General features: G+C 40.9%; 1 protein-coding gene across 1 annotated transcript in view; it reads left to right on the top strand.

Moving 5' to 3' along the window:
• LOC106579442 (phospholipid phosphatase 4) overlaps positions 1–18087 on the top strand; it is a 76858-nt gene that overhangs the window by 54205 nt on the left and 4566 nt on the right. The window contains exon 6 of the mRNA XM_045701936.2: positions 1240–1410. Within this exon, the coding sequence (XP_045557892.1) occupies positions 1240–1410 (171 nt within the window). The remainder of the gene's footprint in view (positions 1–1239; positions 1411–18087) is intronic.

Genomic DNA, 18087 nt, shown 5'->3' with positions numbered 1-18087 from the left:
GTTCACCCACAATGCGTCTCACAAAGACACGGCGGTTCGAGCCAAATATCTCCATTGGTCGTGTTTCTTGGCCCAAGCAAGACTCTTCTTCTTATTGGTGTCCTTTAGTAGTGGTTTCTTTGCAGCAATTCAACCATGAAGACCTGATTCACACAGTTTCCTCTTAACAGTTGATGTTGAGATGTGTCTGTTACTTGAACTCTGTGAAGCATTTATTTTGGCTGCAATTTCTGAGGTGCAGTTAACTGTAATGAACTTATCCTCTGTAGCAGGGGCAATTATGGGTCTTCCATTCCTGTGGCGGTCCTCATGAGAGCCAGTTTCATTATAGCAGTTGATGGTTCAACTGTACTTTGAAGTTCTTGAAATTTTCCGTATTGACTGACCTTCATGTCTTAAAGTAATGATGGACTGTCATTTCTCTTTGTTTATTTTAGCTGTTCTTGCCATAATAAGGACTTGGTCTTTCACCAAATAGGGCTATCTTCTGTATACCTCCCCTACCTTATCACAACACAACTGATTGGCTGAAACACATTAAGAAGGAAAGAAATTCCACAAATTAACTTTTAAGAAAGCACACCTGTTAATTGAAATGCATTCCAGGTGACTACCTCATGAAGCTGGTTGAGAGAATGCCAAGAGTGTGCAAAGTTGTCATCAAAGCAAAGGGTAGCAATTTGAAGAATCTCAAATATAAACACTTTTTTTGGTTACTACATGATTCTATTTCATAGTTTTGATTCCTTCACTATTATTATACAATTTCATTCAACTTCATTTTGCCGGACCGCAGGAAAAGTAGCTTCTGCCTTTTACACTGTTTCAACCTGTTGTTTTACATCTTTCTTCAAATTGATCATCACAGTGAGGTGAGTTTTAAAAGTACAATAGGCCCACTGTTGTGATGATAAGTGTTTGATGTGATTTTTGATTGCATTTGCATTGATGTCAGCGTGGTTAGGACCTGATGGTAGTTAGCATGTTGTGTACTACCAATGCATGTCCAGAGTGCATAAAAGGAGATTACTGTGACTCAATGATCACGTGGGTCATGACTGCTGACTGCGGTAATATGGTCACTGCAGCAGCCCCATTTGTAACACATTTATGTAGTGTTTATGAAGGTTTTATGAAGCACTTATAAGCTGCACATCATTTAAAGCGGGGCCTCCAAGATTATGATATAATTAAAAGTGGAATAAGTATTTGTCTCTCCCTCTTTCCCCCATCCCTCAGTTGCGTTCTCTGGCTTGGGCTTCACCTCCTTCTACCTGGCTGGGAAGCTGCAGTGCTTCACAGACCGGGGCCGCGGTTACAGCTGGCGTCTGTGTGCCATGTTGCTGCCCCTGTACAGTGCTTTGATGATCGCCCTGTCCCGCACCTGTGACTACAAACACCACTGGCAAGGTCGGTTATGGTCCCTGTTACAGTCACGCCACATCCAAATGAATCAGCAGATATGCCATTTAGGTCTAGGAGTTTTTTCTGACCACATGACTTAGAGGCTGTTCAGTTCAGCTACCTTTATTATCATACATGCAGAAATTAATTTGGTCTTCAGCAGGGTTGCAACATTCTGGTAATTTTCCCCAAATTCCCTGGTTTTCCAGAAATCCTGGTTGGAGGATCCGTGGACCGCCTGCATATTCTTTGTTAATTCTAGGAATCTTTGAACTAGGATTCCTGGAAAACGGGGGAATTGCAAACCTATCATCACAATGTACACAGAAGACATAAAAAAAACTATCCCCATGAATGTAGGCCTATATAAAATGTGTATTGTGTGACATCAAAGTGGTATTTATTATAATCCTCAATGTTTCATCTTTTCAGAACACATTGACATTAGGGATTTTCCATACTCAGACAATAAATGTGCGAAAGTAGCCAATTAGCAGGAGGTATGGGGGAAACTTTTTGTTGCCCGCAGTGCTCAAGTTTATGTCTGTCAGTCAAAACCCATACACTTCTATGAAGTGGAGAACCGGAGCTCTGATGTCATGTATAGCATGTTACTGTACAGCCACTGCGTTCCAATTTTGGTGCCTATTCAATGACAACATGCTACTTTCAACCCTTATATGGGATGACGGGCTGCGATTGAAAAGGGCTATGGTCTATATGTTGGAGTTCAGACTTCTTTTGAAATGTTTAACCCTTGTGTAGTCTTAACATTCTGTATTCTCCCCTTGTCCTAAGGTTAAAACATGACCTGCCTTCACTAAACCCCTAAAATAAAGCAGCTTAAGTGAATGTTAAACCCCAAATCTGTTCTGCATGAAGAAACGACCTGTCATTCATCACAAACTTGTGAATATCTGGATTGTCCCTCTTCACAATGCAGAAAGACTGCATTTAATCAGTGGACAACTCGTTTTTATTACAACACACCTGTCATAATTGTTTTCTTTACTAAAGTAGAGGTTTATTATTATTATTGCCAAAGGCACTGCATAGGTGTAAACATACATTTTTCAGCAAGAGATAGCACTTGTATAGCCTAAGAAAGTAGCAGAACTGTGCAGAAAGTAGTTTTGAATGCATTTTATTGAAGAGAAACAATAACAGTCTAGAACGTTTTTGGCTACATAGTGATACATTCTTATATACCGTACAATGAGGAAGTCAACAGCAAAATACCAGTCTTCTCCCATTTATTTAACCATTGCCCCCACCCACAAGGTGTATAAACAACAATAAATAAGAATAAAATAAGATAATAGATACAAAACAAAAATGTGAAGAACATAAATCAATCAACTCTAATTAGCATATAGGACAGTATACAAGTGTGTGTGCATGGACTTTGCAGTTGTATTTCTCACATGTGCAGCACGTAGTATTTGTTTTACAGTCCTCCTTTTGGGAGGCAAAATTGGCATCTCTTCCTCTTGCCTGCTCCAGCTGCAGCCTCATGTGGATCAGGACAAGATCAGCCCCCTGAACAGCTTAAACAAGCGCTGCAGAGGCTGCTGTGCAGGGCAGGCGCTCCCTTCTTTGAATGTGTGGGGTTACAAGTGTCTTTCCCAGCTGCAACAGGAACACCATCCTCTTGTTCCGCTTATCAGGAATCCAGGTAAGGTTGATCTTGTTCCATATCACAAAGGCATTGTATGAGGACACATCAATGATGTTATGGAAGATGACCAGGGGCCAGTGGGCAGTCATCCTCCTGCAGCTGTAAGTTCCAATTACCTTGTCCAGGTTGTCCACACCTCCTTTGTTGTGGTTGTAGTCCAGGTTCATGGCTGGCTTCTTGTCCTCACGATCACTGAGCTCAGCCATTTTGTGCAGTGTACTCAGGAGGACCACATTCTTTTCCTCTTTGCTAGGTAAGAAACTAGAGTGGTCGTGGGGGTGAAGGCAAACTTTGATGAGAAGGGCTCTCTCCCCCTTGTTGCGATGAGTGCAGGGGGGAGCTCAGGGTTGTTCTTTCTAACTGTGCCAACCATGGTGATCTTCCTCTTCAGGAGCTGCTGGCTGAGTTCATAAGAGGTGAAGAAATTGTCTCAAGTGACATTGTGCCCCCTCAGTCCATCTGTCACATCAAGCACAACCCGCATCCCCTGGTTCTTCTCCGGGCCTCCACTGGTCGGCTTCCCTCTGTAGACTTGCATCTTCCAAGTGTAGCTGGATTTTGTGTCACAGGCCACCCATATCTAGATGCCATACTTTGCTGGCTTGCTGGGCATATACTGCTGGAAAGGACAGCGACATTTTGACAAAAAAGATTACTATCAGTAATTAGTATCACAGAAAACTATCATATAAATCAATTATAATACAGCAATACATAACAAAATGAACAGTGAAAATCACTTACAATTACAGATATTACTTATTTTTTTACCTCTGAATGGAACCCGTTGCTCATCCACTGTTACTTCAGGCCCAGGGTTGTAGAGGTATGGCAGACGCCCCACCCACTTCTCCCAGACCTATTAGAGCCGCCAGTTTGTCTCTCATACGTCTTGCAGGTCTTGACTCACGGTTATCAAATCGTAGCATTCTTGAGAAAGTGTGAAAGACTTTCAGTGGCATTGTGGCACGGAAAATCGCCATTCCACTCTCTGCATCACAGAGACTACAGGTAGCCTCACCTTGGGACCTATACACACCTGCTATGATTAGCAGCCCTATGTAGGCACACAGGTCAACCATCCTTTTCCAGTTGTCTCCATATTTATGGAAACCCTCCAAATTTGTTATCTCCAGGATGATTTTTTTGATGGCTGGTGTGATGAATGTTGAGGCGATGTCCTGGGCATGGGCGACGGCATGTCTTGTGGGCCCTGGGGTCATCCTTATGACATTTTTTGCTGCCATCCTGCCCTGGTTGTCATATGGTGACAAGGACCATGTTATTTTGCTGTTCTTTGACAAAAATGTCTCTCTTTCAGCTTGGGGGATTTCTTCTTCATCATCTGAAGATGATGCATCGTGCTCTGGGTTGTATTCTTCCCCATCTTCTTCAGATACCTCCTCCTTTTCTAAATCATTGTTATCTTGTTCCTCCTGGACATCTGATAAAATCTGATCTATGGCCTTTTGGGCACTGAAATGTGCAATCATGGATTCAGCAAAGAGAAAACTGGGGGGACTGTCATCTGTAGCACCTTTATAGCCTCCGACTGCATTCCCCATTGATAACAAATGCTTTCAAGAAATGTTATTTTGTCTGAAATTTTGTCTGTGAACTTGAGTCGTGTGGGGTCGTGGAGAGGAGATGCTGAACATGCACAAAAAAAGTTGTAGTTTTGTCTGAGTTCAATCAGTAGCACAAATAATCTCAATTTCTCATTGTGTGTGTGTGTGTGTGTGTGTGTGTGTGTGTGTGTGTGTGTGTGTGTGTGTGTGTGTGTGTGTGTGTGTTTCTTTGTGGGTTTTGTGGTGTGTGCGTGTTTCTTTGTGGGTTTTGTGGTGTGTAAATGATTTTAACCTCTTGGGGCTAGGTGGGACGCTAGCGTGCCACCCGTGGTGCACTCCATCAACAGCAGGTGCATTTCAAGAGCGGCAAATTTGAATCCAAATAAATGTCAAAATTCAAATTTTTCAAAAATACAACTATTTTACACCATTTGAAAGATAAACATCGCCTTAATCTAACCACGTTTTACGATTTCAAAAAGGTTTTACGGCGAAAGCATAAATTTAGAGTATGTTAGGACAGTACATTTACAAGAGTTGTGTGTAATGTTTTGTCAAGTCAAAGACAGGGTCACCAAAACCATAAAACCAGCTAAAATGATGCACTAACCTTTTACAATCTCCATCAGATGACACTCCTAGGACATTATGTTAGACAATGCATGCATTTTTAGTTCTATCAAGTTCATATTTATATCCAAAAACAGCGTTTTACTATGGCATTGATGTTGAGGAAATCGTTTCCCTCCAATAACCGGCAGTCAAGTCAGCGTCACAAATTAAATAATTAAAATTAGAAAACATTGGTAAAATATTATATTGTCATTTAAAGAATTATAGATCTTACATCTCTTGAACGCAATCAACTTGCCAGATTTAAAAATAACCTTACTGGGAAATCACACTTTGCAATAATCTGAGCACTGCGCCCAGAAAAATACGCGTTGCGATACAGACTAGACGTCATGTTGGGGAGATCTAAAATCGAAAATACTATGTAAATAATCCATTACCTTTGATTCTCTTCATCAGATGTCACTTCCAGGTATCACAGGTCCATAACGAATGTAGTTTTGTTCAAAAAAGCTCATCATTTATGTCCAAAAATCTCCGTCTCGTTAGCACATGATGTAAGCCAGCCGGACTTCTCGTCATGAACGAGGGGAAAAAATATATTTCCGTTCGTTCAAACATGTCAAACGTTGTATAGCATAAATCATTAGGGCCTTTTTTAACCAGAACATGAATAATATTCAAGGTGGACGAATGCATACTCTTTTATAACGTATTGGAACGAGGGTACCCAACATGAACTCGCGCGCCAGGTGTCTAATGGGACATCATCGTTCCATGGCTCTTGTTCGGTCAGATCTCCCTCCAGAAGACTCAAAACACTTTGTAAAGGCTGGTGACATCTAGTGGAAGCAATAGGAAGTGCCAAAATATTCCTAAGCCCCTGTGTTTTTCAATGGGATAGGTTTAAAGTCAATACAACACATCAGGTATCCACTTCCTGTCAGAAAATGTCTCAGGGTTTTGCCTGCCAAATGAGTTCTGTTATACTCACAGACACCATTCAAACAGTTTTAGAAACTTTAGAGTGTTTTCTATCCATATATAATAAGTATATGCATATTCTAGTTACTGGGTAGGATTAGTAACCAGATTAAATCGGGTACATTTTTTTTATCCAGACGTGCAAATGCTGCCCCCTAGACCCAACAGGTTAATACTGCTGGGTCAAAAATGATCCTAAGACAAATCTTTGTACCCTGGTGGTGTACAGCTTTCATTGAAATATGAACAAAGGCGATGCTTCACCTTTTCTAATGTTGCGGTCATTCCAGGAAAAGTCATCAAATTTCAAGTTATGGGGTTTTCTCTGCTGTTAAACATAGTGGCGGGTCATTTTTAACCCTTAAGATAACACAAGGGTTAAGTAGGAAATGGTATGAATTTTGACCATTGCAGAGTAAGATGCCAAGTTTAAAAAAGGCTTTAAAGTAAATCATATTTAACCTATTGGGGATAGGGGGCAGTATTTACACAGCCGGATAAAAAACGTACCCGATTTAATCTGGTTACTACTCCTGCCCAGTAACGAGAATATCCATATAATTATTGGCTTTGGATAGAAAACACCCTAAAGTTTCTAAAACTGTTTGAATGGTGTCTGTGAGTATAACAGAACTCATATGGCAGGCCAAAACCTGAGAAGATTCCATGCAGGAAGTGGCCTGTCTGACAAATTGTCTTTCATCTTGGCTCTTTTTATTGAAGACTGAGGATCTTTGCAATAACGTGACACTTCCTACGGCTCCCATAGGCTCTCAGAGCCCGGGAAAAAGCTGAACGATATCGAGGCAGGCTCTGGCTGAAACACATTATCGCTTTTGGCAAGTGGCCGATCAGAGTACTATGGGCTTAGGCGCGTGCCCGAGTCGACCGAATGCTTTATTTTCTTTCCTCTGTTTACCTAAACGCAGATTCCCGGTCGGAATATTATCGCTTTTTTATGAGAAAAATGGCATAAAAATTGATTTTAAACAGCGGTTGACATGCTTCGAAGTACGGTAATGGAATATTTAGAATTTTTTTGTCACGAATTGCGCCATGCTCGTCACCCTTATTTACCCTTTCGGATAGTGTCTTGAACGCACGAACAAAACGCCGCTGTTTGGATATAACTATGGATTATTTTGAACCAAACCAACATTTGTTATTGAAGTAGAAGTCCTGGGAGTGCATTCTGACGAAGACAGCAAAGGTAATAACATTTTTCTTATAGTAAATCTGACTTTGTTGAGTGCTAAACTTGCTGGGTGTCTAAATAGCTAGCCCTGTGATGCTGAGCTAGCCCTATCTACTGAGAATATTGCAAAATGTGCTTTCACCGAAAAGCTATTTTAAAATCGGACATATCGAGTGCATAGAGGAGTTCTGTATCTATAATTCTTAAAATAATTGTCATGCTTTTTGTGAACGTTTATCGTGAGTAATTTAGTAAATTCACCGGCAGTGTTCGGTGGGAATGCTAGTCACATGCTAGTCACATGCTAATGTAAAAAGCTGGTTTTTGATATAAATATGAACTTGATTGAACAAAACATGCATGTATTGTATAACATAATGTCCTAGGGTTGTCATCTGATGAAGATCATCAAAGGTTAGTGCTGCATTTAGCTGTCTTCTGGGTTTTTGTGACATTATATCCTAGCTTGAAAAATGGGTGTCTGATTATTTCTGGCTGGGTACTCTGCTGACATAATCTAATGTTTTGCTTTCGTTGTAAAGCCTTTTTGAAATCGGACAGTGTGGTTAGATTAACGAGAGTCTTGTCTTTAAATAGCTGTAAAATAGTCATATGTTTGAGAAATTGAAGTAATAGGATTTTTAAGGTATTTGAAAATCGCGCCACTGGATTACACTGGCTGTTACGTAGGTGGGACGAATTCGTCCCGCCTAGCCCAGAGAGGTTAACGAGAGTCTTATCTTTAAAATGGTGTAAAATAGTCATATGTTTGAAAAATTGAAGTTTTTGCATTTTTGAGGAATTTGAATATCGCGCCACGGGATTACACTGGCTGTTGAGAGGTTAATGGCTTTTCGAAAGGGCTCACAGAGCTTGTTTTTCCACTCACATTTGTTAATGTTAGTTATGAAGATGTGATGTTAATGAAGCAATAAAGACTAAATGTAAGTGTCTTGAGTTTTTCTGCGTGTTTTACAGTCTTATAAAGATAGGGGGTGACTGGGACAGGCAATATAACTTCCATTAAGTTTTTTAGGAAAAGATTTTCTAAAGCATGCACCTTACATCAGATCATCTTGAAACTTTCTTTGTAAACCTAACTTTCATGAAGGTTTTATATGGTCTATAATTGGTTTCTTTTTTCATTATTAATATCCGTTTTCAGCATTATGATACACTTCATGAGCAAAAGTATGTGGACACATGCTTGTCGAACATCTCATTCCAAAGTCATGGGCATTATGGAGCTGGTCCCCCCTTTGCTGCTATAACAGCCTCCACTCTTCTGTGAAGGCTTTCCAATAGATGTTGGAACATTTCTGGGGGGGCATGCTTCCATTCAGCCACAAGATCAATAGTGAGGTCAGGCACTGATGTTGGGTGATTAGGCCTGGCTCGCAGTCGGCGTTCCAATTCATCCCAATGGTGTTTGATGGGTTTGAGGTCAGGGCTCTGTGCAGGCCTGTCATATTCTTCCACACCGATCTCGACAAACCATTTCTGTATGGACCTCGCTTTGTGCAGGGGGGCATTGTTATGCTGAAACAGGTAAGGGCCTTCCCCAAACTGTTGCCACGAAGTTGGAAGCACAGAATTGTCTAGAATGTCATTGTATGCTGTAGCGTTAAGATTTCCCTTCACTGAAACGAAGGGTTTTACAGTTGGCACTATGCATTGGGGCAGCTGTGTTCTCCTGGCATCCACCAAACCCTGATTCGTCCGTTGGACAGCCAGAGGGCGAAGCGTGATGCATAACTCCAAAGAACATCAGAGTCCAATGGCGGCGAGCTTTACACTTCGAAACCCATTTTATGAAGCTCCTGACGAACAGTTCTTGTGCTGACGTGGCTTCCAGAGGCAGTTTGGAATTCGGTAGTGAGTGTTGCATCTAAGGACAGACAATTTTTACACGCTATAGTACTCGGCGGTCCCGTTCTGTGAGCTTGTGTGGCCTATCACTTCGCGGCTAAGCGATTGTTGCTACTAGAAGTTTCCACTTTACAATAACAACACTAACAGTTGACCAGGGCAGCTCTAGCAGGGCAGAAATTTGACTTGTTGGAAAGGTGCCGTCCTATGACCGTGCCATGTTAACCTCTCTAGGGCCGGCGGGACGAATTCGTCCCACCTACGTAACAGCCAGTTGAATCCTGTGGCACGATTTTCAAATACCTTAGAAATGCTATTACTTCAATTTCTCAAACATATGACTATTTTACAGCTATTTAAAGACAAGACTCTCATTAATCTAACCACACTGTCCGATTTCAAAAAGGCTTTACAACGAAAGCAAAACATTAGATTATGTCAGCAGAGTACCCAGCCAGAAATAATCAGACACCCATTTTTCAAGCTAGCATATAATGTCACAAAAACCCAGAAGACAGCTAAATGCAGCACTAACCTTTGATGATCTTCATCAGATGACACACCTAGGACATTATGTTATACAATACATGCATGTTTTGTTCAATTAAGTTCATATTTATATCAAAAAACAGCTTTTTACATTAGCATGTGACGTTCAGAACTAGCATACCCCCCCGCAAACTTCCGGCGAATTTACTAACAATTTACTTAATTACTCACGATAAACGTTCACAAAAAGCATAACAATTATTTTAAGAATTATAGATACAGAGCTCCTCTATGCACTCGATATGTCCGATTTTAAAATAGCTTTTCGGTGAAAGCACATTTTGCAATATTCTAAGTAGATAGCCCGGCATCACAGGGCTAGCTATTTAGACAGCCACCAAGTTTAGCACTCACCAAAGTCAGATTTACTATTAGAAAAGTTTGATTACCTTTCCTGTTCTTCGTCAGAATGCACTTCCAGGACTTCTACTTCAATAACAAATGTTGGTTTGGTCCAAAATAATCCATCGTTATGTTCCAACAGCGGCATTTTGTTCGTGCGTTCTAGACACTATCCGAATGGTAAATAAGGGTCACGCGCACGGCGCATTTCGTGACAAAAGATTTCTAAATATTTCATTACCGTACTTCGAAGCATGTCAACCGCTGTTTAAAATCAATTTTTATGCCATTTTTCTCGTAAAAAAGTGATAATATTCCGACCGGGAATCTGCGTTTAGGTAAACAGAGGAAAGAAAACAAAGCATTCGGTCGACGCGGGCATGCGCCTGAGTCTCACAGTACTGTAACCAGCCACTACCCAAACGCGCTACTTTTTTTCAACCAGAGCCTGCAAAGCCACGATTCAGCTTTTTGCCGCCTTCTGAGAGCCTATGGGAGCCGTAGGAAGTGTCACGTTATAGCACCTCAGTCTTCAATAAACAGAGGCAAGAAGAACGACACCTTGTCAGACAGGCCACTTCCTGCATGAAATCTTCTCAGGTTTTTGCCTGCCATATGAGTTCTTTTATACTCACAGACACCATTCAAACAGTTTTAGAAACTTTAGGGTATTTTCTATCCATATGTAATAATTATATGCATATTCTAGTTACTGGGCAGGAGTAGTAACCAGATTAAATCGGGTACGTTTTTTATCCAGCCGTGTCAATACTGCCCCCTAGCCCTAACAGGTTAAAAGTCACTGACCTCCCAGTACTGCCAATGTTTGTCTATGGAGATTGCATGGCTGTGTGCTCGATTTTATACACCTGTCAGCAACGGGTGTGGCTGAAATAGCTGAATCTACTAATTTGAAGGGGTGTCCACATACTTTTGTAAATATAGTGTATCTTGAACATCCATAATGTTTCTTGATGTGATGGATATTTATGCATCATATCTACACTTCAGAAGCTTGGAAAATATACAGAACCAGTCAAAAGTTTGGACAAACCTACTCATTCCAGGTGACAGCTTTGCACACTCTTGGCATTCTCTCAACCAGCTTTGTGAGGTAGTCACCTGAAATGCATTTCAATTAGCAGGTGCACCTTGTTAAAAGTTACTTTGTGGAATTTCTTTCCTTCTTAATGCATTTGAGCCAATCAGTTGCGTTGTGACAAGGTTGGGGTGGTATACAGAAGATAGCCCTATTTGGCAAAAGACCAAGTCCATATTATGGCAAGAACAGCTCAAATAAGCAATGAGAAACAACAGTCCATCATTACTTTATTAAGACATGAAGGTCAATCAATACGGAAAATTTCAAGAACTTTGAAAGTTTCTTTAACCTGTTTAGGATAGGGGGCAGTATTTTGAAGCCGGATAAAAAAACGTACCCGATTTAATCTGGTTATTACTCCTGCCCAGAAACTAGAATATGCATATAATTGTTTGATTTGGATAGAAAACACCCTAACGTTTCTAAAACTGTTTGAATGGTGTCTGTGAGTATAACAGAACTCATATGGCAGGCCAAAATCTGAGAAGATTCTAAACAGGAAGTGCCCTCTCTGACCATTTCTTGGCCTTCTATACCCTCTTTATCGAAAACAGAGGATCTCTGCTGTAACATGATATTTTCTAAGACACCCATAGGCTCTCAGAAGGCGCCAGAACGTTGAATGATGACTCTGCAGTCCCTGGCTGAAAAACAGTAGCGCATTTGGATAGTGGTCGACCTGAGAACAATGAAACGGGTGCGCGCGTGCACGTGAAGAGTCCATTTTACATTTTCAGTCTTTGAACGAAAACAACGTCGCCCGGTCGGAATATTATCGCTATTTTACGAGAAAAATTGCATAAAAATTGATTTTAAACAGCGGTTGACATGCTTTGAAGTACGGTAATGGAATATTTTTGAACTTTTTGTCACGATACGCGCCGGCGCGTCACCCTTCGGATAGTGTCTTGAACGCAAGAACAAACGCAGCTATTTGGATATAACTATGAATTATTTGGAACCAAACCAACATTTGTTGTTGAAGTAGAAGTCCTGGTAGTGCATTCTGACGAAGAACAGCAAAGGTAATCCAATTTTTCTTATAGTAAATCTGAGTTTGGTGAGTGCCAAACTTGGTGGGTGTCAAAATAGCTAGCCATGATGGCCGGGCTATCTACTCAGAATATTGCAAAATGTGCTTTCACCGAAAAGCTATTTTAAAATTGGACATAGCGATTGCATAAAGGAGTTCTGTATCTATAATTCTTAAAATAATTGTTATGTTTTTTGTGAACGTTTATCGTGAGTAATTTAGTAAATTCACCGGAAGTTTTGGTGGGTATGCTAGTTCTGAACGTCACATGCTAATGTAAAAAGCTGGTTTTTGATATAAATATGAACTTGATTGAACAAATCATGCATGTATTGTATAACAATGTCCTAGGAGTGTCATCTGATGAAGATCATCAAAGGTTAGTGCTGCATTTAGCTGTGGTTTTGGTTTTTGTGACATTATATGCTAGCTTGAAAAATGGGTGTGTGATTATTTCTGGCTGGGTACTCTCCTGACATAATCTAATGTTTTGCTTTCGTTGTAAAGCCTTTTTGAAATCGGACAATGTGGTTAGATAAAGGAGAGTCTTGTCTTTAAAATGGTGTAAAATAGTCATATGTTTGAAAAATTGAAGTTTTGGGATTTTTGAGGAATTTGTAATTCGCGCCACGCCCTATCATTGGATATTGGAGCGGTGTTCCGCTAGCAGAACATCTAGATGTAAGAGGTTAAGTGCAGTCGCAAAAACCATTAAAAACCTGTTGAGGACAGACGTTCCGCTAGCGGAACGCTTAGCCAACATCCAATGGAACAGCAGGGCACGAAATACAAAACATCAAAAATCGAATAATTTACATTTTTCAAACATGCGACTATTTTAAAGATACACTTCTCCTTAATGTAACCATATTGTCCGATTTCAAAAAGGCTTTACAGCGAAAACAAAACATTAGATTATGTTAGGACAGTACATAGACAAACAATAACCACACAGCCATTTTCCAAGCAAGGAGATGTGTCACAGAAACCCAAAATACAGCTAAAATGAAGCACTAACCTTTGACGATCTTCATCAGATGACACTCCTAGGACATCACGTTACACAATACATGTATGTTTTGTTAGATCAAGTTAAAATGTATATCCAAAAACAGCATTTTACATTGGCGTGATGTTCAGAAAATGCATTCCCACCAAAATGTCCGGTGAATGAGCACATCAATTTACAAAAATACTCATCATAAACATTGACAAAATATAGAACAATTATTTAAAGCATTATAGATACACTACTCCTTGTTGCAACCGCTGTGTCAGATTTTAAAATAGCTTTACGGAGAAAGCACATTCTTCAATATTCTGGAGTACATAGCTCAACCATCAATGCAAGCTTTACAGCTACCCGCCAAGTTCTGGCATCAACAAAACTCTGAATTAGTTTTATAAATCATTCCTTACCTTTGCTGATCTTCGGCGGAATGCACTCCAAGGACTCCTACTTCCACAAGAAATATTATTTTTGTTCGAAATACTCCATATTTATGTCCAAATACCTCCGTTTTGTTCGTGCGTTCAGATCACTATCCAAAGGCATAATGCGCGAGCGAAATTCGAGACACAAAAAGTCAAAATGTTCCATTACCGTTTGTAGAAACATGTCAAACTATGTTTACAATCAATCTTTAACCTCTTGGGGCTAGGTGGGACGCTAGCGTGCCACCTGTGGTGCACTCCATCAACAGCAGGTGCATTTCAAGAGCGGCAAATTTGAATCCAAATAAATGTCAAAATTCAAATTTTTCAAAAATACAACTATGTTACACCATTTGAAAGATAAACATCTCCTTAATCTAACCACGTTTTACGATTTCAAAAAGGTTTTACGGCGAAAGCATAAATTTAGAGTATGTTAGGACAGTACATTTACAAGAGTTGTGTGTAATGTTTTGTCAAGTCAAAGACAGGGTCACCAAAACCATAAAACCAGCTAAAATGATACACTAACCTTTTACAATCTCCATCAGATGACACTCCTAGGACATTATGTTAGACAATGCATGCATTTTTAGTTCTATCAAGTTCATATTTATATACAAAAACAGCGTTTTACTATGGCATTGATGTTGAGGAAATCGTTTCCCTCCAATAACCGGCAGTCAAGTCAGCGTCAGAAATTAAATAATTAAAATTAGAAAACATTGTTAAAATATTATATTGTCATTTAAAGAATTATAGATTTACATCTTTTGAACGCAATCAACTTGCCAGATTTAAAAATAACCTTACTGGGAAATCACACTTTGCAATAATCTGAGCACTGTGCCCAGAAAAATACGCGTTGCGATACAGACTAGACGTCATGTTGGGGAGATCTAAAATCGAAAATACTATGTAAATAATCCATTACCTTTGATTCTCTTCATCAGATGTCACTTCCAGGTATCACAGGTCCATAACGAATGTAGTTTTGTTCAAAAAAGCTCATCATTTATGTCCAAAAATCTCCGTCTCGTTAGCACATGATGTAAGCCAGCCGGACTTCTCGTCATGAACGAGGGGAAAAAATATATTTCCGTTCGTTCAAACATGTCAAACGTTGTATAGCATAAATCATTAGGGCCTTTTTTAACCAGAACATGAATAATATTCAAGGTGGACGAATGCATAGCCTTTTATAACGTATTGGAACGAGGGTACCCAACATGAAGTAGCGCGCCAGGTGTCTAATGGGACATCACCGTTCCATGGCTCTTGTTCGGTCAGATCTCCCTCCAGAAGACTCAAAACACTTTGTAAAGGCTGGTGACATCTAGTGGAAGCAATAGGAAGTGCCAAAATATTCCTAAACCCCTGTGTCTTTCAATGGGATAGCTTTAAAGTCAATACAACACATCAGGTATCCACTTCCTGTCAGAAAATGTCTCAGGGTTTTGCCTGCCAAATGAGTTCTGTTATACTCACAGACACCATTCAAACAGTTTTGGAAACTTTAGAGTGTTTTCTATCCATATATAATAAGTATATGCATATTCTAGTTACTGGGTAGGATTAGTAACCAGATTAAATCGGGTACATTTTTTTTATCCAGACGTGCAAATGCTGCCCCCTAGACCCAACAGGTTAAGGTATTTTTTATGTTAAAATGCAATAATATTCCAACCGGACAATAGCATATTCATTCCAGGAGAAAAAGAAGGAATGGTGGGCTCGCGCATAACCAAGCCCTTTGTCCTCAGGCAGTCCACTCATTGACTGAGCTACTATTCTCTGTCCAGTAACAGGAGAAGGATGAAAAAAACTTTCTAAAGGCTGTTGACAGCCAATGGAAGCCTTAGGAAGTGCAACGTGACCCCACAGACACTGTAGTTTTGATAGGGATTCAAAAGAAGAACTACAATTCTCAGATTTCCCACTTCCTGGTTGGATTTTTCTCAGGTTTTTGCCTACCATATGAGTTCTGATATACTCACAAACATCATACAAACAGTTGTAGAAACTTCAGAGTGTTTTCTATCCAAATATACTAATAATATGCATATTCTAGTTTCTGGGCCCGAGTAGGAGGCAGTTTAATTTGGGTACGTTTTTCATCCGGCCGTGAAAATACTTCCCCCTATACCTTAACAGTCTCTCGGTCCCAGCTTTGATGCACCTGAACTGACCTCACCTTCTGGATGATAGCAGGGTGAACAGGCAGTGGCTCGTGTGGTTCCTGTCCTTGATGATCTTTTCTGTGACAATGGGTGATCTTCCTGTGACATTGGGTGGTATAGGTGTCCTGGAGGGCAGGTAGTTTGCCCCCGGTGATGCATTGTGCAGACCTCGCTACCCTCTGGAGATCCTTACGGTTGTGGGCGGAGCAGTTGCCGTACCAGGCGGTGATACAGCCCGACAAGGTGCTCTCGATTGTGCATCTGTAAAAGTTTGTGAGTGTTTTTTGTTGTGCCTTCTTCACCACGTTGTCTGTGTGGGTGGACCAATTCAGTTTGTCCGTGATGTGTACGCCGAGGAACTTAAAACTTTCCACCTTCTCAACTACTGTCCCGTCGATGTGGATAGGGGGGTGCTCCCTCTGCTGTTTCCTGAAGTCCATGATCATCTCCTTTGTTTTGTTGACGTTGAGTGTGAGGTTATTTTCTTGACACCACACTCCGAGGGCCCTCACCTCCTCCCTGTAGGCCGTCTGGTAATCAAGCCTACCACTGTAGTGTCGTCTGAAAACTTGATGTTTGAGTTGGAGGGGTGCATGGCCACGCAGTCATGGGTGAACAGGGAGAACAGGAGAGGGCTGAGAACACACCCTTGTGGGGCCCCAGTGTTGAGGATCAGCGGGGTGGAGATGTTGTTTCCTACCCTCACCACCTGGGGGCATCCCGTCAGAACGTCCAGGACCCAGTTTAGTTTGTCTGGGAGCAAGACATCGGGGTCCGCGCCGGGGCTGGTTTTCTTTTTGTAGTCCGTGATTTACTGTAGACCCTGCCACATACCCCTCGTGTCTGAGCCGTTGAATTGTGACTATTATATAGTTAACTGTCTTTGCAACAGGAAAATGTTGCCTTATAGTCCATTACAATGAAGTGTGATAATAACACACAGCATAGTGCCATGCTGTGCACTCACAACTCCTGTCCTGTGACATGTCATATGTTGCACTAACTTTTTGTTACCCTCCTGGTCATGATAGACTATTGAAACCACAGCAGTACTTATAGACTAGTGGGCGCACACATCTCGGAGGCTAAAGGCCCGTTATGATTCTGAACGGTCAGATAGCTAGGATCAACGACAAGAAGCTGCCGTGTGGGGAATTGTATGTGGCTTATTTCAGCTAGTTGTATCTTGTTCTTCACACCATGTCTTGTTTTGACTTATGTCACGTCTATGCCAATATGGTGAAAATCCGAAGGCACCCATACTGAAGCATCAACAGCATCAATCTTTAGATGGCTCTCCAAGTATCATGATACCTTTCAAATCACCAGCTCAGGGATAGAGCCTACACATCATTACTTTGGACTGTTTCCCTACTTATAATCATCCATCTTGACCGCATAGTTAAAAGTCACAGCTTGTATGAGGTCATCAACAGGTAATACCACGGGTTCTGTTCCAATCCACACTAGCATACACTAGTTAGTGTGAAGCAATTTGTCTTCCAAGTGGGATGCTAGTATGGACGTTGGAATGTGGCCAGTTTATGCTCAAGCATAATTTATGGTGCAGATGTTAACTTCATTTCCTCCAGCTGGACAGATAAATGTTTCCAAAATCTTTGAGTCTAGTTCAGCCGGTCCAACTACTGCACAAGCTAGTCATTCTCTCTACCACACTTTTGCCCTTTTTTGTCAGGACATTGATCATGAGAAGGCAATGATTTTGCATGTTATAGCTCATAGGGTTGTGGTCACTGAGGTGACATTTTCTCAGCTGTGGTGACAAAGTGACAGAGATGGTTTGTCCAACCCAGGGGCATGTTGAGACTCAGCCAGCACCAGTAGTGAAGTCAACCCAATGTCAGACCAACATCAGCCCAACGTTCACAAGACTTGAAACAAAATTGTTACCCTGCACCAATCTAACATGTTATTCTCACAGAGAAAACTCAAACCCTTCCACTTGTTTTTCCTATCTGTCTACCAGCAAGACTCTAGGAATACCTCCCTGAAGTATTTTTGAGAACTTGCAAATGCCTCACTTGTTTCACCTCCATGATCATGCCACCTCCGTTTTACCGAGCTACTGATAAACTAAATTATCTGACATTTCTAATATAGCCAGCCCCAGCAGTGACGTCAGCCCAACATTCACGAAAGCTGTAAGGCCTAGTGC

This window comes from Salmo salar, chromosome 19, assembly GCF_965601325.2.
Source record: "Salmo salar chromosome 19, fSalSal1, whole genome shotgun sequence".
NCBI classification, from domain to species: Eukaryota; Metazoa; Chordata; class Actinopteri; order Salmoniformes; family Salmonidae; genus Salmo; species Salmo salar.
This window is presented reverse-complemented; position numbering and strand designations above follow the sequence as displayed.